Source organism: Centruroides sculpturatus, unplaced genomic scaffold, assembly GCF_000671375.1.
Source record: "Centruroides sculpturatus isolate CEXI.00-Female unplaced genomic scaffold, Cexi_2.0 scaffold101, whole genome shotgun sequence".
Lineage (NCBI taxonomy): Eukaryota > Metazoa > Arthropoda > Arachnida > Scorpiones > Buthidae > Centruroides > Centruroides sculpturatus.
Window position 1 is genome coordinate 674495 of NW_019384361.1, and position 27615 is coordinate 702109.

Here is a 27615-nt window from a genome sequence, read left to right on the forward strand (position 1 = left end):
CATTGAATAAATTATTGTTTGATTTTTACTAAATACTGTATAGAATTTTTTAATAGAAGTTTAATTAAATATTTGATTTTGTTATTGACAAACTTTGTCATTATTTAATTCGGTGCACGCTTAAAGTCCAGGCCTGGCACACTAACGCGAATCCACGTAAAGTACCCGTTAGGGAACGGCTATTTCCGGCACACAGTAGTGTCGATAATCGTTGGAAAGTCGGAAAAATAATATAGTACTTTACACCTGCACCTTGTCTGCACCATAGTGGAACTTAAAAATTTGCATAATTCCTTTTACTTTCCAATGGAGAAATACCAAAATACCAAAAATTTGCATGATAAAAGGTCAATTTGATCTGCGCTACTACATCAGATTTCTAATTGCGCCTGCCATTGAGATTCCAGAAGAGCTGCCATAATGATGCACAAAAGTAAACTTTAACCCTTTTTGTCAATGTATGTTAAAGTCGAACTGCTAAATTATATTAAGCTATATTAATGCTACTAACTAATAATTAAATTTCAAGTAATTTGGCCTAGAGGCATTAATATAGTCTAATGTAATCCAACAATCATTTGGCTTTAATAAAAATCAAGTTTACAGATGTTTATATTTGAATGTATGTTTTTTGCTTAAAAATGATATTAATACTTTTATATTATTAATAATATAAATAGTTTTGATGTATGTCAAAACTATTTATATTAATGATGGCATTTTATATTTTGATGGCATTTCAAAAGTAACAGAAAATTGATAATAATTCACAAAATAAATATCCCAGGCATTTCAAACTGCCATACAGGGAAAACACATTCTAAGAGAAGGTACTGCTTAATAGATAGTGTGGCATGCTTAACTGAAAGGGAAGCATATAAAAAATGGCAGCACCGTTTGCGCAGCATGCAATCATCAGATTTTCGTGGTCCATTGATCATGGATTGATGTTCACCATTTTTTAACACATTTATCCACTTGTACACTCTTTCTCACCAATGCAGGAATCTCCATGGTGTTGTACCATTCATCTACGAATTTTACAAGGGTTCATAGCCTATGACCACAAAAATTTGATGATTGTGCTGCACTGACAGTTGTCCTAGCACAGCTGTCACCAATGAGAAAGTGGGTCATAATGATGCCATTATTTGTGAAAACGGGCACAGTTCTTTAGAAGTTCTGGCCAGGGAATTGGATATCAGTGTCATACTATTGTCAAGGAGGTTCTCAAGTACAGTCGACCCCCCTATAAGATAGAGATACGTTCCATTCTTTAGGAATCCGATTTCTTACGAATCCTTCCAATCACAACCCGACACGTGTCAAGTTTACGGACTACAGCTGTTTGAAAGGTTTTCTTCCATAAAATTAATCGATTCTAGACTAATCCGACTCAACATTTCCAAAATACGTATATTTTTTTGGGAATAATCCGTATAAACTACGCTATAAACAAAAAATTGTAGGATTACTTACCGAGTGTCACCATTCGACATCGCCATTGCTCAACATTGTTTTCGTCGCGGAACAGCTCAGCAAACCGTGGCCGATTTCTAATAACTTATTTTTCTGCTAATAGTTCCTTGAACTTCGGAGACATCATTAATATAAATAATTTTAATCGCCGTTGAATAAGAAATGTTTCTTTCACAAGAAATGTATAAAATTACAGTACTGTATTAGACTTACGGTACCTAATTTACATACTGACAGACGATAGTTAGCGTAAAAATCTCCGTAGCGTGGCGCCACGCTAGACGGCGGAAATTATATATTTAATTATAACAAAGTTACAATAAGTTAATGTATAATTATATATACAGTACCTAATTTATATATAATTTATATAATACTGTCCAGACGATAGAAATCTCTCCGTAGCGTGGCGCTACGGACGGCGGGAAAGTAGTTCGGCTGCCCGATTACGTGTGAGGTAATTATAGGGAATTTTTACTGTTTTTTACGGATACCGGTCACAATTTTTTCGTAGTTTTATAGGAATCGTAATTATAGGGGGTCGACTGTATCACAAGTTGTATGCACACAGCCCATACAGCTTCTGCAACACTGGACACAATTTGAAGGTTATGATTTCAGATCTTATAGCATCTGCCATGACATATACTGTCCTGACCTTGCTCCCTCTGACTATCGTGTGTTTTGATCTCTGGAGGACACTTTGAGAGGATCAAGATTTGGGAATAATGACAAGTTGAAAGAAGCAGTGCATTCCTGGCTGAACACACAATAAAAAATATTTTTCTGATGGAATAAAGAAGTTTATGCAATGGTGTGAGAAGAGGGTATTGAAAAAGGTGATTATGTAGAAAAATAACATATCATTTTATAATCTCTAATTGAATTATACATCTGAAAATATTTAATTTGCTGTTACTTTTTTAAACACTCACATATATTGGACAATTCTATCTGGGTACATAACTTTTTGTCAAAACAGTATCATTTTTCCCTAATACAATTATTCAGCTTCTATTTCTGTAATACTATTTGTAAAATATCAATTTATTTATTCAAAAATAAATAAATTGATATTTTACAAATAGTATTACAGAAATAGAAGCTGAATAATTATTTTAATATGTGAGGCTCTGGACAGGTCTGAACCCTCACTAAAATTCGTGTTAAAATAATTGTTTTAGAGAAAAACTATATAATAGTTAGAAATAGATTTTTATTTTATGAAAATGCGACGCTAACGAGAGATCGAATTTTCGAATTCTTTGGAGATTGAATTAAACTTCGATTTTGACCTCTCCCGTGCCCCCGAAAGGTTTCGAATTGTCATCAGGTGACGAGGAGAGACCAATCGGAAAGGAGAATCTGAGAGAAAATGGATAAAACCCCAGAAATTCAAGGACGCGATGGCTTCTTCTCCCGTAAGTTCCAAATGACGGATCTGTTGTTGTGTGTGTGTCTCGCACCCATCTTCGTCTCCATCTCCCGACCTCGGATCGACATCTTTCCATCAACAGAAGTCGACCGCATCGTCCTGGAGTTGTCAAGACGTGATGGAATGGTTCATTCGCGAACAAGGGACACTCCTTCAAAATGGGACTATCTTGGAAAGGAGAGGAAGACCCAGAGGCCGCAGAACTTCCAAGATTGCGGAAATCTTGTAAGCTACTTTCATGTTTAATAAATGGGTTGTGTTGCTTGTAAACGAAGCATCTATCTCTGACTCAACTGCTTCCACATGTTGATTGTTACCGCTCAGCAGTCCAAACGGCAAGGGAGATGATGACGATATATATCACATATTATCGTTCATCGAGTTTTTTCAATTTTTCCCCCCTCGGCCCCCACAAATATTACAAATTTTAAAGAAATGGGTTTTAATTAAACTTAGATATACTATATTTTAAACACTGAAATGAAAACTTTTTGCAGAAATAAAGTTTTCAAAAAGTTTTCATTTCAGTGTTTAAAATATAGTATATCTAAGTTTAATTAAAACCTATTTCTTTAAAATTTGTAATATTAAAAATATAATTTCTCTTGAAATTATTTTAAGCATAATATACTATAATAATAAAATGCTTAAAAAATATTAGTTCTTTATCGTAATTTTGAAGTTTCATTTTAATTTTTGATAAAATAACAAAAGTGAAATTCATATAACTTATTGCCATAAATAAAAATATAATTATATTCACACTTCAATAATAACTGAAATTAATATTGGAAAAAAATTATTAACAGTGTTAAAAAAACATTTGATACACCTAGTAATTAAATACAGCCAGATGTTTAACTCAAGATGTCAGTCTATCACTCTGTGAACCTCAAATTGAATATGAGCAAACAACTTTTCATGAGTGGTCTGTCCCAGATAGGTCAGGACCCATCCCTCACCACCTGGTTACCCCTATTGTGGGGCCAATCCCACAGTATGTAAGAAAAAAAGGCCTTCTTAATACCCACAAGGAAGAAAAGGGCAAAAATAATAAAAGAAACAAAAAATAGTTAAATAAATATTAATTTTATTAATTTTTTATAACAAAAAAATATATATATTTTTCAAATTAACACAAAAGGCACATTTATTAGCCAACATAAAAAAAATAGGAGGAGCAGTAGTAGTTTTGGTGGAATCTACGTGACCATGTAGCATCATACCCTACGGAAGATATGCTTATGGTATGTGGTGACTTAAATGGCCACGTTGGGAGGGCCAAGAATGGGTATGATTGCCATTGCCATTTGGATATGGTACACAAAACAATGATGGTTGTCAAATTCTTGACTTAGGAGAAATTAACGGCCTTGTTCTCTGAAACACTTTTTTCAAGAAACACACAAGTTATTTAGTTACCTACACCAGTGGAAACAGCTACAGCCAGATCTACTACATGCTGGCACAGAGACGTGAATTCAACAATAGTGTCACCGATGTAAAAGTTATTCCATCCGATTGTCTGTCCCCACAGCATAAGTTGCTAATCATCGACATGAAAATCACCACACAATGTTAGGGCAGCCGCGTAAGAGGGCCGATGATAATTAATTGGTGGAAGTTGTGGAAACATGAAGCTGCCATAATCAACAGCTTTACCTTCCCTGAAGCCAACAGATCCTCAACTGACATCATGTGGAATGCGTTCCACGACTCCATCACCAGAGCTGCAAGGACAACCCTTGGCGTCAAAAATTTAGGTAGTTGGTACATTGATAAGCAGACATGGCTCTGGACAGAGGAAGTACAACAAAAGGTGCGGGAAAAAATGATAGCCTTTACAGCTTGGTTTGCCAATAAGATCAGAGAAAACTGGCAATGGTACACTGCAGCCATGCGGGAAGCTAAGAGAGCGGTGGCTGCAGCACGGGCCAAACACCATCAAGGTCTTTACGAGCAACTTGACACACAGGAAGGTGAGAAGAACATCTACCGACTGGTGAAAGTGCGAGCAAGGGCTGTGCAAGACATCGAGCACTATATGTGCGTGAAAAGGATAAGAATGGATGGCATCTGCAGAATAAGAAGGAAATCTTGAGCCGCTGGCACAAATATTTTGATGAGATCTCAAACATTGAATTCCCACATCCACCGATTCCTGAGGGCCAGCCATGATCTGAAGGACTGCTCTGGACCAGTCCTTTAGATCATGGCTGGGGAGGTGTCTGCAGCAATTAGAAGTATGAAGAACCAGAAGGCACCAGGACCAAATGACCTACCAGCCGACGTCTGGAAGCTCAAGGACCTGCACACAGAGGCTACAACTTGGCTAACTGCATTCTTCAATGCTGTGGTAGTCACCGGCCAATCTTGGGCGATCTGGTCCACAAGTATCACTGTACCAAGAACAAGAGCGACCCAGCAGAATGCTCCAACTACTAGCCAATACGCCTACTCTCTCACACCATGAAAATCTTTAAGCACATTATTGACTGACGTTGGCGTGATCATTTGGATCAGTGTCGGCCAGAGTGGCTTTGTGAGGGGCTGTGGAACTACCAACACAATCTTTGCAGTCCACAGGTTGATGTAGAAACACCGGGAGAAAAATAAACCACTATATGTTGCCTTCCTCAACTTAAAAAAGACCTTTGACTGCATACTCTACCAGCTCATTTGATAAGCACTCCATGACCACAGAGTGCCTGAGGACCTCGTCAGCTGGGTCAGAATGCTGTACACAAGTACCAGCAGCTGAGTGAGTTGCGTGGCTGGTACATCTGACAACTTCCCAGTGAACATTGGCGTTCATCAGGTCTCTGCACTGTTGCCACTGCTATTCATTCTTATCATGGACACTATCACAAAGAATATACAGAACAATGTATCTTGGATGCTGCTTTATGCCAATGACATCATGCTTGCAACCACAACTCAAGAAGAGCTACAGTACCAGGTTCAGGCCTGGAGCAACCATTTGAATTGCTTTGGCTTGCACCTTAACACCAAGAAGACCGAATATCTAGAAATTTTTCCAAATGTGGGCACGATCCAAGTCAACGGTGATAACTTATATAAAATGCACACTTTTTGCTACCTCGGCTCAACCCTACAGAGTGACGGGGCATTGACAAATGAGGGTGAATGCGGCATGGCTATAATTGAGAGAAGTCACCAGTGTTCTCTGCGACAAAAAGATGCCCATGTATCTAAAATTGAAAATCTACAAGACTGTGTTACGATCCATCACTCTCTATGGTTCTGAATGTTGGCCATCAACGAGAGCAGCTGAACGACATATTCATTCCAAGCATCCTGCGAGCCATGAGCATCTGCTCATGGCTCGCAGGACGCTTGGTTTATCCTTCATCGACCATATTACCAATGACAAGATATGCCAACAATTTGGCATCACGCCCATTAAGTCAAAAATGAGAGAGACACCTGTGCTGGTTTGGCCACATACAACAATCAGCCCTGGATACAGTTGCCAACATTGCTTACCACCTACAGGTGGTAAGCAATGTTGGCAACTGTAGGTGGTAAGCAACATTACTTACTTGCAATAGTGTAAGTAAGCAACGTTACTTACTTACTTGTAGGTGGTAAGCAATGTTGGCAACTATATCCAGGTACGGCTGCCAGCTACAGCTGCCAGCCACCATGTTGGCAACTGTGTTCAGATACGGCTGCAAGCCACGCAGAAGACTGAAGCAACAATGGCAAGATGCTATCAATACAGACCTAAGGACTCTGCACCTGAACCCAGACGATGCACTCAATCAAACAAAGTGGCATTTGAAGATCCAAATAGCAGACCCTACATCTGTGGGACAACGCTAAGAAGAAAAAGAAAGAAGATAAGAATATATATATTTTACACTAGATTTCAAAGATATTATTAAAAACTCTTGTAATTAGACTTCTAATCAACTACAGTTTTAGGCAGATTATCAAAATATGATATACAATCTAAACAGAAAACACTTTCATACATGAATAAATTATTGTTAATAGATTTTTTTATGTATTATAAACTTACTAGTAGCCCGGGATGCTCCCTAGTGGGCGTTCTTTACAAATTTCCATGAGGCACGGTTCCTTTGACTTTTTTGTTCCTATCAATATGCTCTACAGCTCCGTTGAAGTCCCAATGGTAAGATTTACCCTCCGAATGAAGGGGTGGTGACCCCCAAAACTGTAGACCCCTGTGTGAACAATAAAGTCAAAGAAACCATACCCCTATGCATGACCCTTCATGAGATATAAGCCCCTGAGAATTCACCTATGTCATTTCCAGTCACGTGACACCGTGGTCAAAAGGGAGCCTACCGCGCGAAAAAAAATTAACATGTGCTCACGCATACTCTGAGGGTCGCCAACCTGCATTCGCAGGGTAAATTGTGGCAAACAGGCAGTCATGTGACCCATAGAATAATTTTCGGAGGGCTATATCTCGGAAAGGGTTATGCATAGGGGTATGGTTCATTAGACATTTATTGTTCGCACAGAGGGTGTCGCCACCCCTTCATTTGGAGGGTAAATCTTACCGACCCAATCACGTCATACGGATCTATATTTCTACCTATTAAACATTCTATAAATACTTTAAAATAGTTTAATTTGTTTATTTACCTTCACTTGTAAACCTCGATTTTAAATGTATTCGCCATTTTTTCAACAAATTTCCCGTGAGTCAATGCGCGACGTTCACTGAGTCACGGAATGTTGTAAACGTGTGGTGCAAGGTTAATCAAGGCATATAAGAAGGCAAGGCAAGGCATATAATAATTATTTATACCATTTCGTGGTATAAATAATAAATTAATATTAATAATAAATTCCTATTACAAATAAAAATAATTTATTGTTAATTTAAAATCTTCGCTAGGGCGCCTCTAGTGCCCATTTTTGGCATACCGTTACGCAGAAGGACGGATATTCATTCAATGGGTTATATATATAGATATTATTTATTATGTTTTCATATTTTAAATATTCATACCTTTTTAGATCTAAACAATAAGCAACCATCGCATAAAGATTTTCTAATCCAGTCTGCTCTGTAAAAACCATTGTACTTTGTCGAAAAATATCCGAGAACCCATAAAATAAGATACAACTTGCTGATGAATCATCTCTTCCTAATGAATATAATATTACACAAACTTAATAAAATTATCTGTTATAATTTACCACTATATTTAATAAATTATTATCCAATAATTAATATATAATTATATATAAAATATAGCCACTTTCCTAAAAGATTGTGCAGAGAAGTTGTACAAATTATTTAAAATACCAATATTTTGTAACTTATAAAGTGCCATTCATTTTTTACAGCACAAAGAATGTAACTGATATCTATTAACTATTGATTAAACCAGATGATGACAACTGTAAACTAGAAATGTGCAATAATTGGAATGACAGAATAATTCATTTAACATCAATGTAAAGATAATTATACAGGAAAATCCTACATACAAAAATTCTATATACAGTCAAAAATCATTATTACATTATTAGCTTATGCAAAGTCTACATTAATGGAAAAGTAGATATGTATACACAAAGGAGGATAAGCACTTCAAAGTTAAATAGTTCAGTTAATATGAATTTTATTAATACAAAGTGACAATTTTTTAAGTTTCTTTGACTTTTTATTAATGGGGGTTAACTGAATAAACACCTTTCAATGTGTTGCTAGCTTAATTTTGATTTTTATAGAATAAACAGACAATAAATGTAATAAAATATCAATAAAACTGCAATAATAAAGATATTATATTTCTTTATATAATAAATATAATTTTCCCTATTATACAAATATAGATAAAGCCAGTTCAAAAAGTTTAGAATATTTCATTCTAATAGTTGGTTAACTGTCCTTTATTATAAATTGCAAATTTTATTCTTTTTAGCATACTATCAATAAGTGATTGACATTGTTCAAGACTAATTTCAGACCAAATTTTTGTAAGTTTCTCTTTTAAATCTTGTTTATTGGTTGGATTAGATTCTTGCAGTCAGCAAATGGACAAAATATTTTCAATTGGCGACAAATCTAGCAAGTTTCCAGGCCAATCCAAGAGTTTTATTCTTTTAGATGTAAACTGTCCTTTGGCTTTTTTGTATGTATGACCTTTAATTCCATCCTGTTGAAAGATTACATTATCTTGAAAATGCTCTTCCATTGTTGGGATGAGGAAATATTCTAAAATATCACAATTTATTGTCCTTTTTATAAATCACAATTTTGCAAGCCCATTATAGTCAAGTAAACCCCACACTATAATGTTCGTGGAAAATTTAATGACTTCTTGTAAACAATGTGGATTGTTGGTTTCACATTTCAAGAGTCAAACTTCCTCCATTATTTTTTTTGAAAAATGCAAAATATACTTTTGCCACTAAAAATGACTTTGCTGTTGTTTGAGTATAAAACTCTTATATTTTTTAATGCAGGTTAATCAGATTTTTTCAGATGAGTTTCTTTTCTGGTTTGGCTGCTTTACAACCCATCTTCAAATGACTGTAAACCAGTGATTCCCAAACTTTTTCAATCCACTGCCCCCTTTGTTCCATAAAGTTATACTCAACGTCCCCTAACCCATTTTCTCTTGTGTGAGAAAGGATTGGAAATATTTTTAGGAAAATTTTTCTATGAATTTCACACTTTGTGCCCCTACCGTACATTGTTCTCAACATCTAGAAACCATTAAACACAATGTTTCCTCTTATCAGTTTAACAGAGGAAAGGTAATGGCTTTCAGTGACCCCAATTTTGCCTTTGGTCACTGTTCAATACCCTGCCTACACCGCCCCTCCTAGATTTACTCATCGCCCACAAGGGGGCATTATTGCCCACTTTGAGAAACACTGCTTTAAACCATTGTTTTTGAAATTGGTTTTCCAATCACAGATTGCATTCTTGTGACATCTGTAAAATAAAATAGACATGCAAGCTTGTGTGTCTATTTTGTTTTACAATTTTTTAAGTGCTGATTTCTCTCGTTTCTGAAGTAAATTTTGGATGACCAGAGCATTTTCTCAACATTTAAACTTCCAGTTTAATTAAATTTTTGAATTATTTTTTTCACTTTAGACTGCAATTTACTTTCCTCACTATTTCTAATTGCTTAATATTTTCTTCCTGAAAATCAATAATTTTGTCTCTCTGATTCAGGCTTAATTGTCATTTCTTGCCCATGCTGTTTACCCTGCTTTTGTGACAAATGTTTTATTGTAATTTATACAACACTACTTGTGATACAATTTACATAATTGCAGTAAATTACAAGCTGTATTACTTATAATTGGACAATATTTATTAATTTATCTCATATTTACTCTACCAGTATACTTTTTTTAACACAATTTCAAATATTCTAAATCTTTTATCATCTGTTCACTTAAGTAAAAACATCCTAGAACTCACTAATCTCTTATGCCACATTATTTTTGCTTAAAAGACATGACTTTTAAGCACTTTATTTAGAAATTAATATTTTTAGTTTATAGCTAAAACACAAGACTAAATTTTCCCTTCATTAGATTTTTTCATAATTTTTTAAGTTTACATATTTATTGTCATTCAAGAATATGCAAATTGTGATAGAGAATTATTCTAATTATTCTAAACTTTTTGAAGTGACTGTATAAACAAATTCAACTATTCAAACTGAGTATGCATACATATCCAGCAATAAATTACAAAACCAGTGTTAACCAGTCATTGTTAGACTAAAAAGACCATCATGGTTTGAATGCAGCTGTTAAAACAAAGTTCAAACAGAAGCCAGCCATCTTGAATAAAAAAAAATCATGAGGAGGGGCAGAGACAAAACTCGGATAATGTGTAAGCTTTCTGTAAACTTTAGTTGATGTGCATCCATTGGATATAATAAGCAAACTTCTTGTTCACTGTCCTGTTCCAAGTGGAGGTAGATGCCAAAGGGTTTGGTGTTGATTTTATGCATGAAATCTTGATAACAAATTTTTGCTGATCATCTTTGATATGATTATCAAAGGTGGGAAGGATGGAAGCCTCAAGTTGTCAAATGACCAGTTCACAAAGGTGTCTGAGAGGGGGTTACCCATAGTCATGCCCCTCTCACACACTTTTTTGCTTTTGAGAGCATGACTTTTCTGCAAGATAAAAGTCATGTCTTTTAAGCAAAAAGAATGTGGCATAAGAGATTAGTGAGTTCTAGGATGTTTAGGGGGTGCTTAATAGAGTCCTGAACATTATTAAGAAGTTACATAGAGAACAAAAGAAGGATTCAATGTGAATGGAAGGCTAGAGAGACTGAAAGTCACATACCATAAAATATATATCGTCTTGGAATGTGAGGCATTCAATTAACTCTAGAGCAGGGGTCTTCAACTTGGGTTCTGCAGAACCCTAGGGTTTCCTGGAATGTTGACAGGGGTTCCGCAAGTGATCACTATTTGCTCAGCCAAAACGCACGTAAAATGGAAATCGTCTATACAAGGAATTTTTCATGTAGGAATGGGGTAGTGGACTGTCTTATTAAAATATTAGATTAATATAATATTTAAGTAAAAATTACAATATTAATATAAATTCTTAAAAAATAAAAAGTGCCATCTAGAGCAGGAGTCTTCTTCAACCTGGGTTCCGCGGAACCCTAGGGTTCCATGGAACGTTGACAGGGGTTCCGCAAGTGATCACTATTTGCTCAGCCAAAACACACGTAAAATGGAAATCATCTATACAAGGAATTTTTCATGTAGGAATGGGGTAGTGGACTGTCTTATTAAAATATTAGATTAATATAATATTTAAGTAAAAATTACAATATTAATATAAATTGGATATAAAATGGCAGTTGATTTTAAAAAATAAATATAAATAAACATTTTATGGATAAAATAAAATCTTGAAATTCGGTAAAAGTCACGTGCTTCAAATACACCAATCAAGATGCATGACGTCACATATTAGTTCTGTTAATCTCATTCTGTCTGTTAAATACAATCACATACAAGTGAGTATTTATTTTGTTTTTATATCATAATTGATAACTCTTATTTATTTACAATTTAATTAGACTACTGTAGCAATAATGGATACATGGTTGAAAACTGGTAAGCTTCATTCCACAGTTGCGGGAACTAGTTTCGCTACTACTGTTGAAAATGAACCAGATATTAGTACCAAAAAGTTGTCTGTTGATATGGATTTACCCAATCTGTATCACCAGATGAACCCACATAGTACTAATAATAATAATATAAATATATGGGACCAAAAAAACATAATTTACAAACTCAGCTGCAACTGCACTAATCCCAAGTCTTATATAGGTGAAACTGGTAGAAATCTGAAGACCCAGTTTAAAAAACACATAGCTGCGATCAAATATAATAATTGTAACTCAGCTGTTGCTGTTCATTGTAACAATGAAGGTTGCCAAATCTTAAAAGAAACTGTAAAAATTGTCAAAAAAGAATTACATATACAAAAAAGATGGTGGTATCTTGAGATCCTTAAAAACAAAGACAGTGTAATGAATAATAATATTGGTCAAAAGCTACATGAAACTTGGTATACATACTTGACCAAGAGAAGCCCAGAAGGGGGTGGCGGTAGTGCTTAATTAATGTGTTAAAATATGGCAACCAGCAAGGTACTCATATGTCTCACTTTCCCTTCCTCCTTCACTCTTCTACAATTCCCTAACCCCTCAAAAACACCTGTTTTTTCGATCCTCCCTTCCCTTACGTCCACCCTACCCACTATCTCTCTCCCCTTTTCAAGTTGATGCCGTCCTAACGCATCTTCTCCCACTTACAATTTGTGGACCATCCCACCCTGTGAAACTCTACTGTAAACTAAAACAATCTCGTTCTGTTCCCTTTATTTTAATGGTGCACTAACCTCACTTCATCATACTGGTTGTTCCAAAAGGTTTCTATTACCCTTACTGTAACCAAGATCAAAGTTCCCAAATTTTATAATATTAACTCAACATTGTGTCATGTATACTGGGTTGTTTTTTCCAACACTACGTATCAGGCCGTCATGTTCACTGTAAGTTCAAAAAATTGTTTACATCTATGTTAATCGTTCCCTTTTGTAAATCATTTCCAATTTAATCATTATTGTAGCTCATATCTGTTGATCAATAATCACCATCCATATTTTATCTAATGTCACAACTCCTGCATTTCTCATCCATCCAAAAGAACATTAGGAAACATTCATGTAAGTTTCCTAATGTTCTTTTACAATTTTGTAACATTATAGTAAAAATTTTGCTAACTTGTATACATTATGCTAATTTTCCCTGTATAGTTGTGACACAAAAGTTGAAATGGGATATAATTATCTGAAATGCATACTCAAATAAATAAAAAGTCTTTCTACAATTTGTCCTCCATTTCATTGATGATGTAATAAGTCTAGCGGAAAAGAAAAGCCATCTTAGCACTCGTATATTTGAACATAAGACTAGACAAGAAGCATATCACATAAAATAAAACCTGATTCGCTACCTCACTATTCATTGTCTTATTAAGATGTTTGTATTAAGATTAAATAAAGATACAAGAATAATTTTGCAAATTTGAGTAGAAAAAAGCTTTGATAAACTATTTTATCTGCTACTTAAACATGAGGTTCCTTCAAGAAAACCATGAGCTTGAAGGGTTCCTAAAAGTGTAAAAGGTTGAAGACCCCTTCTCTAGAGTATTGGTGACAATTGGCTTCAATATCCTAGTTTGTCAAGTCAGGAATCCATTCATCTGATACTCAAGACAGGGATAAGGAACTCCAAACTATCACTCAGTATGTCAGACTGGACTACTCTCCAAATATCATCAAAGATCTAATTTGTCACCATTCCCCTGTCACTACCATCACACCCAACAATCATGTCCACGACACCGTACATAAAGCTGTTACATAAGACAGAAGACCAACTGCTGTGTACAAGATTGCCAGAAATAATAACTTCTGATTAGCTTTCAGAAGTCCCTTAGTTTTCCCTCTCCTCTGCAATGCTAAAGAAAGATCATTCAGATATGCACCTCCACCCTGTATGCACTCCTACTATCTTCATTACAGATCACCAAGCAAACTACAACTTAGAACACGAGTTCTACAGGGTGACCTTTAAACATTCACCTCAAAGAATATCAGATTTCCATCATTAAAGGGCTTGCCAACACACATTATCAACCTTTGCCACTGACCCCAACATCAAAGTACATTTTGACCGAGCATATCTCCTACATAGCACCTCCCGTAAAGAATAGCTTAGGTATTTAGAAGTTAGAAATTTACAAAGCTGCCAGAAAAAATGTAGCTATAAACATTATCAAAATACTCCTTCATCCTGCATAGAAGTCATTCTGCAAAGTTTAATCTTACAACCCTCTTCCCTCATATCATCTCTCTTTTACCACATGCATGGCAATGATCTATCATGAATAATTCTTATTTGAACTGTGTTTTAACATCTGCATTCAAACTGCAAAGGTCTTTTATCCTGACAATGACCATTCATCATAGATAAAAACATTTGCTTTTATGTAGTATTTTGTAGTTTCTTGTGGATATTGGTTTCATGTGTAGTGCTGATATATAAATAATATTCAGGATAAAATTCTTTTGTGTTTAATTATAATTAAAGCTTTAAAATAAATTAATTTATAATTTCAAGTTTTGATGATAATTGTTTAAAAAAATTATGTATCATAAAGAAAAATAATTGAAATATATTAAAAATAACCATAAAAACTCCACACAATTCAAAAACTACTTATTAAATATTTACTCCATTAAAGCATTTTATAATTAGTTTTATATCAACATTAAAATGAATACCTGCTCTTCCACTTTCTTGATAATAATTTTCCATTGATTTTGGAATTGAATGATGTATGACGAAACGGACATCTGGTTTATCTATTCCCATACCAAAAGCAACAGTAGCTACAACAACTTGAATTTCATTTGAGACCCATTTATGATGAACTTTACTTCTAGTTTTGGCATCTAACTGAGCATGATAAGGCTGAGCTTTAATACCTCTTTTAGTAAGCTGAGATGCAATTTCTTCACAATCTTTGACGGAAAAACAGTATATAATACCTGTTGAGATCACAATATTATTATTAGTATTTATTTCAAACATCAACTATAATAATATTTGTATGATTGTCTCTGTCTCAACCGAAACAATTTTTGTAAAAACTTTGAAAATTTAACTTCAATTTAAACTCTAAAATACATCTCCAACAAAAGAGGGTTTTATTACTCTGCTTATTGAAAACTATAGGGCAATAAAACTCTGTTTTGCTGGAAATTTAACTGTATTTTAGTGTTTTATAATATTTTTGCTTTTACATATGTGTATAAATATATATATTTTATAGTTTTGGTTATTTGCTTATATATATATATATATGTATATATATATTAGCAAATAACCACAAAACTATAAATTGACAAACAATCATTTTTTGACTACTTAATTTAATAAAATGATTTTTACACACATGCTTTTTGAATACTTCATACAAATTGTTTGCAGTTTCATTAGAAATTATGAAACAGCTATAAAACTATTCTTTTGTAATTGTTTTTATTTTCTTTTCATAGTACTTCCTTTCACTTAAAATTATTTTTATGAAAAAATATGCTTGGAAAGTTATTTTAATTATTTTCTCCTAAATCTGAAAATTTGTGATGAAGTAGGCAAAACATTTGCATACTGTATTTACTCACGTATATGACAAGGTTTTTATTCATTTTTCACTGTTTCAAAAACCTAGGTCATCCTATACAAGCGAGCAAAGGATTCTTTGAATTTTTGCAAAAATTTTTGTGAAACATCTATAGTAGCATGTATAGTCATGCTGCCATTATAGCAGAGTGCTATCAACATCAAGGTGAATGTTTCTTTCAAAGAGATGGTCCAAAAATAGCTTTAGGGAAAGGAATGACCACTTGCTATTTCTGACTTGTTAAATGCCGGTCTACAGTCTATTTCTGGTAAGTTGGCACCTACTGTAAACAAACTAAGACACATCTCCATTTGTTTATTGGTTTGAACCTATGTCCATCAATTAGAAACTGTGTTGCATCTCATTCATCCACAGATAATAATTCCTCATTATTTATAAAATCATTAATGAAATACTGGTCACTTAGCAATGATTATACAGTACTTGTAGTTATTTCATATTTGTTAAATTGGTATTTTTAATGAATATTTATACATTTTGAATCATTAAAAATAAACTTTTTCTGGTAATGTGCATTATAATCTTTTGGTTTTGCTACATGGGTATCAGTTGTGTGGAAAAGCATTCTTCAAGAGCTGATAGCAGTCATTCAGGAAATACTGAATTTCAACTTCACTCGACAGATCAGAAGGCAATGCTTTATGGTGAAGTGAGAGTAAAAAAGAGGAGAGTTGTAATGAAGCTTTGGAGGGTGAGTCCGAGTAGACAAAAGGTTATAGCATCAAGAAAACATGGTTGTTTGCCTTAATACATACATTTGATAATATTTTATTTGTGATTAAATGAAATAAAATTAGAATTGTATTAATAAATCTAATTTTCTTTATTTTGATCTTTAGAGTCACATCTTGTCCTATATGTGAGATCGTCTTATATGCAAGTAAATATGGTAAATACTTTTTATCTTAAGAATCAAGTGATAAAATTATATGTTTCTTTCAAAAATTTCCTTTTGTAAGTACAGGGTATTTACTTTGAAATTCCATAATTTTCATTCTTAATAATTTAAACTAGATACTCTTTTTATTATAAACAACTGTATAATATAAATACAAAAATTTCAAAAGTTTACTTTGCTATATATTCAACATGACTGCCACACTTACTTCAGACAGTGTATTTGAATGCATATGCTGTCAAAATATTCAACTGAGAATTTCTTAATTGACTGTTCATTTTGTTTGTGTGCTTTGCAAAATCTGTCAAACATATAATGGTAAATCACATTCCATTTGTTAAGCTGCAATTTGAAAAAATTGTAGACCTAGAAATTCCCACTGTCGTCCATCTGTCTGTCTTTCCTTAATCTTCAGAACAGAGTTACATGAGATACATGAGAACAAAGATACATGAAAGACAACACTAGACGTGGAAATCTTATGAGCAGGAGATCCTGATTAACTATATAATATATTCCAATGCAAACTGGAAGTCACGTTATTTCAATTCAAAAATTTTCCCCTGAAAGGTATTAGATAGATGACCGGCACAACTCTACTATTAAAGGAAAAGTATGATGTACAGGGGCAAGCCACTACTATTTTGAGGTGGAAAGCATATATTTTAAATTATTGAAAGTAGATCCCTCTGTATAATTGACAATCTCCACCTGGTTAAATCTGATTTATATCTCAAGTGCTTCTTAAACTGTGATTGAAGAGTTTTAAAGAACAACATTGGGTGTTCTTTGGCAGTGTTTTGAATTTTTATTTTCATATCTAGGAGAACACATTCGTATTAGCTTTTGGTAGTATTTTTGGTAGACTTTAATTATTGCACTCATCATTTGTTCTCACATCTTATGTTTCTTCTCCATTTATTTTGTCCAGCTTTACAGTGCCAATGTATTCCTCTGTTTTGAAAAATTTGTATTGTTCAATCATCTTTAGGAATTTTTCAGCTAATTTACTTCTAATTAATTTTGTTTACAAGAGATTTTTCCAAGTGGTTCTTGTTTTATATACTGTTATAACGAACACAGATATAATGAGTTCACAGTTATAACAAGCAAAACATCATAACAATTTTAATTTACATATATTTCCATACATTTTCTCATGGTTATAACAAGAGTACTTCATAGATATACAAAGCAAATTTTCAGTAGCTATGCAAATACACAAACATTCTTAATTGTTTAAGAACTAAGAAATGCAATACTGAATTCTTGTAATAGCTAAAACTAAAAGAGTTACTTAGTTTTATGACCACTAGATAATTAATTTTCTGATTTGCATGGATTACATTTATCACTTATGTTTCTTTCTTTAAATATGAATAAAAACTAGACTCCTTAATCAATTCTAGTGTTACGTTTTCTTATGGCATCTCATGAAGTAATCTAATTTGCATAAGACAAAAATTTTTAATATCTCTATATATTAAACAATGAAATGGGAAAAAAAACCTGTCAATTTTAAGCTAGGCCATACTATCAGAAATAATTTATTTTCTTGAATATAAGTGAATTGAAAAAGTTATTATATTTTAACAGTTAATCACTTTAAAAAATTTGGATTCAAACATGATTATCGTGTAAACACATGTTCTACCAATAGAATGTGGTTCACATAGAGCTAGTATAATATACAGAAATAGGATATTAGAATGTTAGATTATATTTTAAATTGTTACAATAATAATAAAAGTATTTAATTACCTGATGATTTAAAAAATTGCTTTTTAATTATCACTTCCATATCATCCACTACATCTTTACTAGCAGAAGATTTGTATTTGATCTAAAAAGTTATAAAAAATATATGTTATTTTTATCAATTCAGCAGATATTATGTAAAATATAAAAAGTATTTTATTAATCTTATATCAAATATCATTAAAATCTATTCATTTATTGATGTTAATACTATTCATATGATATAGAACATAATACATCTAACCGATATTGTACAAAACATAAAAACATGGTATTTTTAACCAATACCAAAATGCTTACTTCAGGAAGCCAAATCTTTAATTAAATAATAAGAAATGTTTTTGTCCTGACCTACAACAATCTCAGCTTACTGTTATTTCATATAATAAAAATGTATAAAAAAAATTAATTTTGCAATTTCAACAATAACTAAAAACTTTTTATTTTTCAAAGTTTGCTAAAGTTATTTTTGGATGCTCTTCCTATAAAAGATATGCTTTAATTTAATTCGTATAGAATGTATCTTCAGTAAACAAATATGAATATTGTTAAAATTGAATCAATAAAACTTCATTTATATTTATTTCAAATAACACAATAACTTAAAATACTACTGTATTTATTTTGACATAATCCCTTAAATTATAAAATGCTACTTTTATTACATGAATATTAAAGATAATGCATTAAAACATGAAAAAAATTGTTGTACAGTAATTGTTTCAAGTAATGTACTTTATAAATATTTAAAATTACTAAACAAACTACCGTATTTTCCAGTATATAAGATGATTTTTTAACCCAGGAAAATCTCAAAAGTCGGGGGTCGTCTTATATGCCGGGTGTTGTCATATATGGCGAGTATATCCCAAACTCTATATTTTAACTGTAAAAGTCAGGGGTCATCTTATATGCCGGAAAGTACGGTATTTATTTACTTAATGTTTTTTCTAACAATTGTATAATCTCTCTAATTTTGAAAATATAAAAGAATTTTAATAATATTTTATTAATTTTTGTATTTTCTGATAATTTGCCTGTGCAATCAAATCTTGTAAAATTTCAAGAATAATTAGTATTTATAGTTAAAATATGAGGGTTATTTTTTTCAACCTCCATCGACCCAGAATAAAAAACAAGAATGAAGAACAAAACCACTTTATTTGTAAAAAGTAGTTACAGTCTACACCTATTTTTCCACATAATTGCCTTGTCGATTCAGGCAGACATCATACCATGACACCAGCTTTTGTATACTCATGTCGAGAACGTTGCTGCCAGACCATTCAGCCAACCTTTAACACTGTCAGTCAGCAGTATACAGTGTGGACCTTGAAATTTGAGGAAACGCCTCACTGAGCTCAGAAATCATGAACCAATGCCTTTCTCACACCAATTAATCCACTTTGTCCACCAAATCGCCAGTCATCTTACACTTCCTCCCTTGACCACCCTCATCATGAATGTTGTCATGTCCTTGTTTGAATTTCCTGCACCATTCATGCACACATCCATAGCTCATGAGGTTCTCACCATACACATTACACATCCTTCGATGAACACATCCTCCATTCAGCCCTTCAGCCTGTAGAAATCAAATTACTGCTCGTACTTCACAGTTGGGAGGAGACTGGATTGGCAGCATCATGTTTACGTGTTTACTGCAGAGTAGCAAATGTCTAAAAGAGCTTGGCACAATGCTAAGTGGTGAGGGAATATAATACTTATTAGGTGTGCATCCTGTGCCCGTCTCACATGCTTCCAATTTTTTTTCATGTGTTAGTGGAGATTGAAAAAAACCCTCATATTTAATTTATTAATATCACAAAACAGACACTAAAAGATCTATAAACAGATAAAATAACTAAAATAATCATTTAAAAAATGTTAAGTTATGATCATATATGATAAATGGGCAATTTGTCAATACAAAAAGTAATGTATCAATCAAATTAATCAAATCAGCACAATAATTTAGTATCGTGTTAGGTACAGTATAACAACATTTGCATTTCTTCTATTAATTTTAAGTTTTTGTTCATTTTTACTTTTATGTCTTAAACAGCTGTTCAATTTAAAAATTTAAGCCTTGTTAATATGTATAATTTAATTTATAATTCACTTAATTCAAATGAATAATTATATTATTCTGTTTTTCTGAATTCATTTTCTAAAAATGTAAAATAGTCTGTCTATATATTTTATGGTAGTACTACCATAAAATTATTAATATATTGATTGATTAATTTAACATGGTAATATTTCTAGTCTTGTATTTATTATGATAAATAAAAACTTTTTTCTTTTCCAGTAAGCATTTAAGGTACTGACAAACATTTTTGACCTAATTCAGAGAACAATGACAGATATTGTTCAATGACAGATCTGATGTTGGCTTATGAATTGGGCCAAAAAATTTGTCGGTACCCTACACTCTGGAGAAAGAAAAAAATATTTTTTATTTGTTGGTTAAGCTTTTTCTGCTTTTGTTATTACTATTAGTATTTATTGAGACATTATGACTGTTGGCCTTTTACAAATATCTTTTTAACAAACAGAACAAAAAATAAAAAAAAACAAAAACAAAGAAATTATTAATACATTAGACAACTATTGCATATAATGTTTAGTTGCATTTTTTCTTCTCTTTTTTCTTTCCCTTTATGAATAATTATTTGAGTTTTGACATCACAGATATTTCTTACTCTAATTACTCTTGTATAAATTAATTAAAGCTTCATTTTCATTTGATATAATTCTAAAAAACATTAGAAAATAACTATCTTTCAATTTCTTTAAAATTATAATACCTCATAAATTAGATTTGGTCTATTGAAAGATGCCTTAAGAACAAGACAGCCTTCTATATTCAATATTTTTTGTACATCTACTATTACTCTAGAAGTTGCTGTTGCTGTCAATCCCAAAATTGGAACATTTGGAAATTGTCGTTTCAAGATTCCGAGAAATTTATAATCTGTAAAAATAAAAATACTCCATATTAACATGTACTGAACAATAATTAATTTTACATTCTATAGTATTTGAGCACGAATTATTAATAGGAATATCTTATATTAATTAGATGAAAATAAAGTTAACTATAATTCATAATTTTTCAATTATATTTTATTAGTATTACAAAATACAACAACAGTTTTTCAGAACTGAACAACAGAAATAAATAACAATTATAAAATTATCTTGAAAATATTCTCTGAGAATTGTAATAATCTATTAATATCTTTTTAAAATATTATTAACTGTCATAACAGTTATCACAGTTTTCCACAGATTGATCAATGAGTCAAAAAAATGTATTAAATATAGTAAATCCCTGCATAATGTAATACTTCTGTTCTTTTTGTTTAATGTTATTCCTCCATATGAAAATATTTAATAATTGTAACGATTAATGAACAATAACTCATTAATCAATTATATATATTGGGTTGTTCAAAAAGTAATTTCATTTTTTTCTGTGGAAAAAGAAACAATATTTTTATAATAAATAAATATTTTATTGAATTATATATCAACCATTTTGTTCAAATACCTGTTGTCATTGTTTCTGATAGTAGCATGATTTCACATTCATAAAAGTTTTGTTCGTTGCTTACAAAAAACTGATCCAAGTGATTTTTGACATTGTCATTTCAAGTAAATGTCTTACAGTTAAAAAAATTTGTATAGACCAGAACAAGCAATAATCTGAGTGTGCTCTATCTGGTGAATATGGTTGGTGTGATAGAATTTCCCATCTAAGTTATAAGAGTTTCTGACGAGTTACCAAACTTGTGTGAAATTTGATATTATCATGGTAAAACATTACACCTGTTTTGTTGATCAATTCTGGCTGCCTTTTCTGTTTGATGATAATACTCAATTTGTTTACTCGATGGCAGTATACTTTCAAATCAATTGTTAAATTGTCTGGTAAAAGCTCCAAAAAAAATTTCCTTAAAATCTCACCAAAGAGAGCATCTCTCTTTAAGAACACGTGGAACCCATATATCTAGCTTTGAAACAAAACCAATTTGTTTCAAGTAATCATAAACGGTTCAATTTGACAAATTTAATCTCTTAATGATTTCACGTGTTGTTATTTGGCAGTTTGATTCAATCAGTACCTTAATTTTGTTTTCATTGTCTTCAACTGGCCATCCAGAACATGGTGCATTTTCAATATTAAAATTGCCAGAACAAAATTTTGTAAACCAGTTTCGGCACTGTCGTTCTGTCAATACATCTTCTCCATACACGTCTCACAATTTTTTTCTCGCTTGAACAGCATTCTTACCTTTTCAGTAATGTGAGGGTCGGACCGAATAAAATAAAATTAAATTAAGGAGCTCCAATTAAATTAAATATCTTTATTAAAGAGAAACCAAAAAAAAAAACTTCATTTTTCGAAATTTTACGAAAAAGGATATATACATTTCCTTCCCATGGAGCCGTTTCCTATCTCTCTTCTACCGAAAAATGATTCATGAGGAACTTATCCTAAAAATCGCCGATTGGTGAAACCCAGTAACGTGACGAGAGGGGTGATGACGAGAAAAAGGGGTCCGTCGTCGCTGTCCGTGAACACGATCCGTCATTACCGTTCGGGATCGCCGAAACCCGTGCCGATCCTCATCGCCGCCGTCCATTCCTCAAGACAACTTGTCCGATCCGGTCAGAAAACGTTTGACCGTCCGATCCCACATCGTAGAGGTATGATACCCATAAATGTAAACTCTCTCTCGGCGCGTTTCCCTCCACTGTCCGCTCGAGATAAGCTCAATGTATTTATGTTAGTTATGTTATCGTCTCAATAAATGTTGTTTGGTTGTTAAAAGTCGTCTTTATTTCGAGTATCGCTCACACTTTACCGACGACCCCTCTCACCTCCTCCACTCGACCTGACAAAAGAATCCCGACTTTATGGGATATAAAAAACATTTTCTAAGCCATCCACTGACCAGTGGGCAGTTCTCACCGAACTGTTGCCTATCAAAAAGAGGTACGACCTCGTCCTACCTCAGGCTACCCACAAATTGGTTTTTCAGGAGTGGGGTTAGACTTTCTCGAGATATCGGTAAAGCAGGAAAAGGCGATATTCGAGGTAAAAGAGCGATTATAGTCGAGTTAGGGACTGGTAGATTAGGAGAATTATTAGAAGAGAGATAGGAGATAGATTTAAGACTAGGAGAGATGATGGAGGACGATCCACAACCAGCGGCTGCGGCAGAAAACCCTAATCCTAATCCAAATCCAAATCCTACTCCAAGCCCAATTACCTTGGGAGGTCTGGGAGGAATTATTCCTTTATTGCCGGTTTTCTCAGGAGAAGCGGGAGGTCTCCGAGTAACGGATTTTTTTGATTCCTTGGCTGATGTTACAAAAGTAGCGGCATGGTCCAAAGCGCAAATGTTGGCGGTAGCCAAGCTAAAACTTACTGGTATAGCTCGGGAGTTTGTACGAAAGGATCATAGAATTAAGGAGGTAGATGATTTTGAGGAATTTAAACGAATAATGTTAACCCGATTCGACAAAGAACCCTTTTTGTTCCGATTAAATAGATTTTATACGTGCGTACAAAGAAAAGATGAGGACGTACAAACGTATGCTGCTAGGCTTCAAGCATTAGCTATGGAGATAGAGATTACGCCGGAACCCGGGGCAGATGACACTGAAACAGCAATGATTCGGCGAATTCAGTGAAAAGAATTAGATGAGAGGTTAAAAGTACAATTCCTAAATGGAGATGATATTGGAATTAGGCAACGTACAATGTCAAGAGAGCCAGAGACATTTGATGACGCTTTAGAAGCGGCGATTAGTGAGGAATCAATTGAGGAGCTTACCGCACACCCTCTGGGGATCATACGAACTGTTAGGGAAAGTGAGAGATCACCAGATTACCGCTCAAGAGATAATTTGGAACAATTAACCACCGCGATGGAGGAACTTAAGGCCAGAATGGATAGGTTAACACGAGGATCATCCTTTAATAATTCAAGAAACCCTATAGGCCGACAAAATAATCGTGGAAATTATAATAATCCACCTTTCCGGCGAAACGAATATCATCTGGCTGCACCCACTCGCCGATTAGAGTGACCGCAACCCCAACGTAATCCCAATCAGAACTCGCAGGTCCGCCGAGATAATAATAATAATGAGCGCTTTCCGCGTCCAAGAAACGATTCTCTACGGAGGCGCGAAACAGAAGAGGACTGAAATCAAGTCCGATTCCGAGATCAACCTGCAGAGGAAACATGAACCAAATGGAGAGGCAAGGTTCGAAGCGTTGATGGTCGACAACCTCGATGTAATCAACGAGGAAACTCCACACACCCTTATTCTATATCTAAACGGAGACAGCGATCCTTAATATATGGAAATCGGCAGACCCATAGTAATCCGCAAGCAAGAAAGCGAACCCTTTCTCCTTTAAATTGGACAAAAAGTCAATCCTTGCCCAACGAGGCTTTCCTCGAATGCTATATAGGCGAAACCCCAGTACTGTACAGATCGATACAGGGGCTAAAGTGTCACTTTTATCTAGAGCCTTTGCCAATAGGATTAAGAAAAAGATACCTCTCGATCGTAATCAAGAAACAGATCTAAGAAGCGCCACGGGTCATCCCATCCAAACTTACGGCATTATGAGTCCTATTTTCCAAATAGGAGATTTGCAATTTCCGTTTGCGTGTTGTCTAGTAGACATAGATGTTACTTATCCATGTGACGGAATTATCGGTAGAGATATGATCACCGAAAAGGGATTCCTTATTGATTTAAAAGGTGGCGAAATGATCATTCCCCCTCGAACAGTGATACCCTTCCTACAATCGGCAAATTCTAAAGAAAAACCCGAGAAAAACCCTGAGATAAATAGAGAAAGGATACTCGACAATAAGGAGAGTCGAAAGAGCACTAAATTAGAACCCACTCACTTAGTTGAGGTTACAAGGTCCAGAGAGAGACTACATTTACAAGCAGAAACGAGGTGGAAAGGCAAGATAAGAACAACAACCTTAAGACCCAATCCTATTATATTAGTCTACATTAATAATATCCCCGCGAAAATGCAAGTTGATCCTAGAGTGGAACGTACGCTCATATCAAATGACCTAGCAAATAGATTGAAGGGGAAGGCCTCTATCAAATTTGGACTTAGACAAAAATTGGGAACCGTTTTAAGTAAGCCAATTACCGCTATAGGAACAGCGATGCCTACGTTTAAATTACGGGGAAGGAAACTGTGCATACCGTGTGCTATCGTACGAGTCGAGGTCACAGCCCCGTGTGAAGGGATCTTGGGCCGAGACGTTATTGAAGCGGCGCATCTAACGGTCGACTTTGCTAATGCACAGGTGTTGCTACCCAATCTAAAGCCTATACATTTTTGCACACCTGTACGGCCGCGCAGAAGGAAGAAGAGGCAGAAAGACCTAAATAAAATGGAGAAAAACTCTTCGGACATCCTACAAATTGAACGAACAGCTCCCGCCGAAAGAGAAAAGAGAGGAACCAGACAAAGACGGAGAGCAAGAGGAAAAACTGCAACGCATAGAAAATTTAAGCGACCGAAAATACAGTGGGATAACAAGGACATGACCGTCGATCGTCTTATAGTATCCACAGAACAGGACCTACTTCCAATGACCGCACCACAACAACTTCTTTATACGGACTCTTGGGATGAAGTCATTTTAGCATCCATACCCTCTCAGCTACCGGAAGAACAAACCGAACCGGAAAGCGAAACTGAGAGCGATGAACCCGAGGCCGAAAGCAAAGTTTCCGAAACGAAAACAGAGGCAGAACAGGAGACTACACCTCCTTATGCACTACGAAGCCGAGGACCAGTATCAGACCAACCATGGGTTATGCCACGACCCAGTCGTAGCCGTATACCTCGCTTTATTTCTCCTGCCACTGTCCTCCCCTTAAACCTTTAAATCATTAGTATACAGGTTGATAGTGAATAAGGGGCATGTAGAATGAAATTGTAGATAGAAATTGTACCGAGCAACTTATACACAATTCTTCTATTTCCCATCCACCTTCTCTTTTTGAGCGTTATTCTTAATAAGTATACCCATTAACACTTAATTCCTTATTTACAATAACTCGAGACTCAATTTTTATTTTCCGATACTATCTCTTAGAGAATCTTTATGATTAGTTATTTTAATAATCAGGAATAAATTTCCGAGAGAGAGTGTCCATCAACCATTTATATGTGAAAATACATACCTCGATTTCTATCAAGGGAATCACCTATAATCAACATAACTTCTTATTAAATTTTTTTTTCTCCCTGACAAAAACAGTGCAACCTCCTCACTCTTCCCGGAAGACTTCGAACTCACCGAACACTGCAACCGTTCAACCGATCTTGAGTGCCAACGATCTCATAAAATCTTAATCCTACTACATATCACAAAGTGGTATCAACCAACAGGAAACTTCTCCAACAGTCCAACCAAGTTCCATACGTAACTCCCATATTACAATATCTTCCAGAGAAACACGAGCAAAGAAGACCAACAACTCCTAACAGATACACATGGCCCGCATCGAACTTTGAACTGTTACCCTCGTACTCAGGAGCTGAAAAACGTCAATTAACTGGGCGGGTATCTACACAACTAACGGAAGAGGAACTACACTTCCTCTCGGTTCACTAACCGAAGACGTTAACTTATATTCTAACCTTTTAAAGAATTTTTTGTTTGTTAAAATTAATCAAAGTACTTAAGTGTCGGAACCCAGAGATTGTTAATATTATTACAGAGAGAGTAAATTGTACCCCTTTTACCCAAATTCAAAATCGAACTTGCTCCTTAAAGAACAAGTACGATTTTAGAAAGGCCGAAGTAATGTGAGGGTCGGACCGAATAAAATAAAATTAAATTAAGGAGCTCCAATTAAATTAAATATCTTTATTAAAGTTAAACAAAGAAAACTTCATTTTTCGAAATTTTACGAAAAAGGATATATACATTTCCTTCCCACGGAGCCGTTTCCTATCTCTCGGGAAACCGAAAAATGATTCACGAGGAACTTATCCTAAAAATCGGCGATTGGTGAAACCCAGTAACGTGACGAAAGGGATAAAAGAGGGGTGATGACGAGAAAAGGAGGTCCGTCGTCGCTGTCCGTGAACACGGTCCATCATCACCGTTCATGATCGGGGAAACCCCGTGCCGATCCTCATCGCCGCCGTCCGTTCCTCAAGACAACTTGTCCGATCCGGTTAGAA

At 34.2% G+C, this 27615-nt stretch overlaps 1 protein-coding gene across 2 annotated transcripts in view; it reads right to left on the minus strand.

Annotated features, from left to right (window-relative positions):
• The window catches only part of LOC111641227 (ATP-dependent DNA helicase Q1-like), a 73701-nt gene that overhangs the window by 13075 nt on the left and 33011 nt on the right, over positions 1-27615 (minus strand). For both annotated transcript variants that reach the window (XM_023387366.1, XM_023387372.1), the window contains exons 5-8: positions 21167-21333; positions 18360-18441; positions 14778-15044; positions 7923-8061 (exon numbers count right to left, since the gene is read on the minus strand). In XM_023387366.1, the coding sequence (XP_023243134.1) occupies positions 7923-8061; positions 14778-15044; positions 18360-18441; positions 21167-21333 (655 nt within the window). The remainder of the gene's footprint in view (positions 1-7922; positions 8062-14777; positions 15045-18359; positions 18442-21166; positions 21334-27615) is intronic.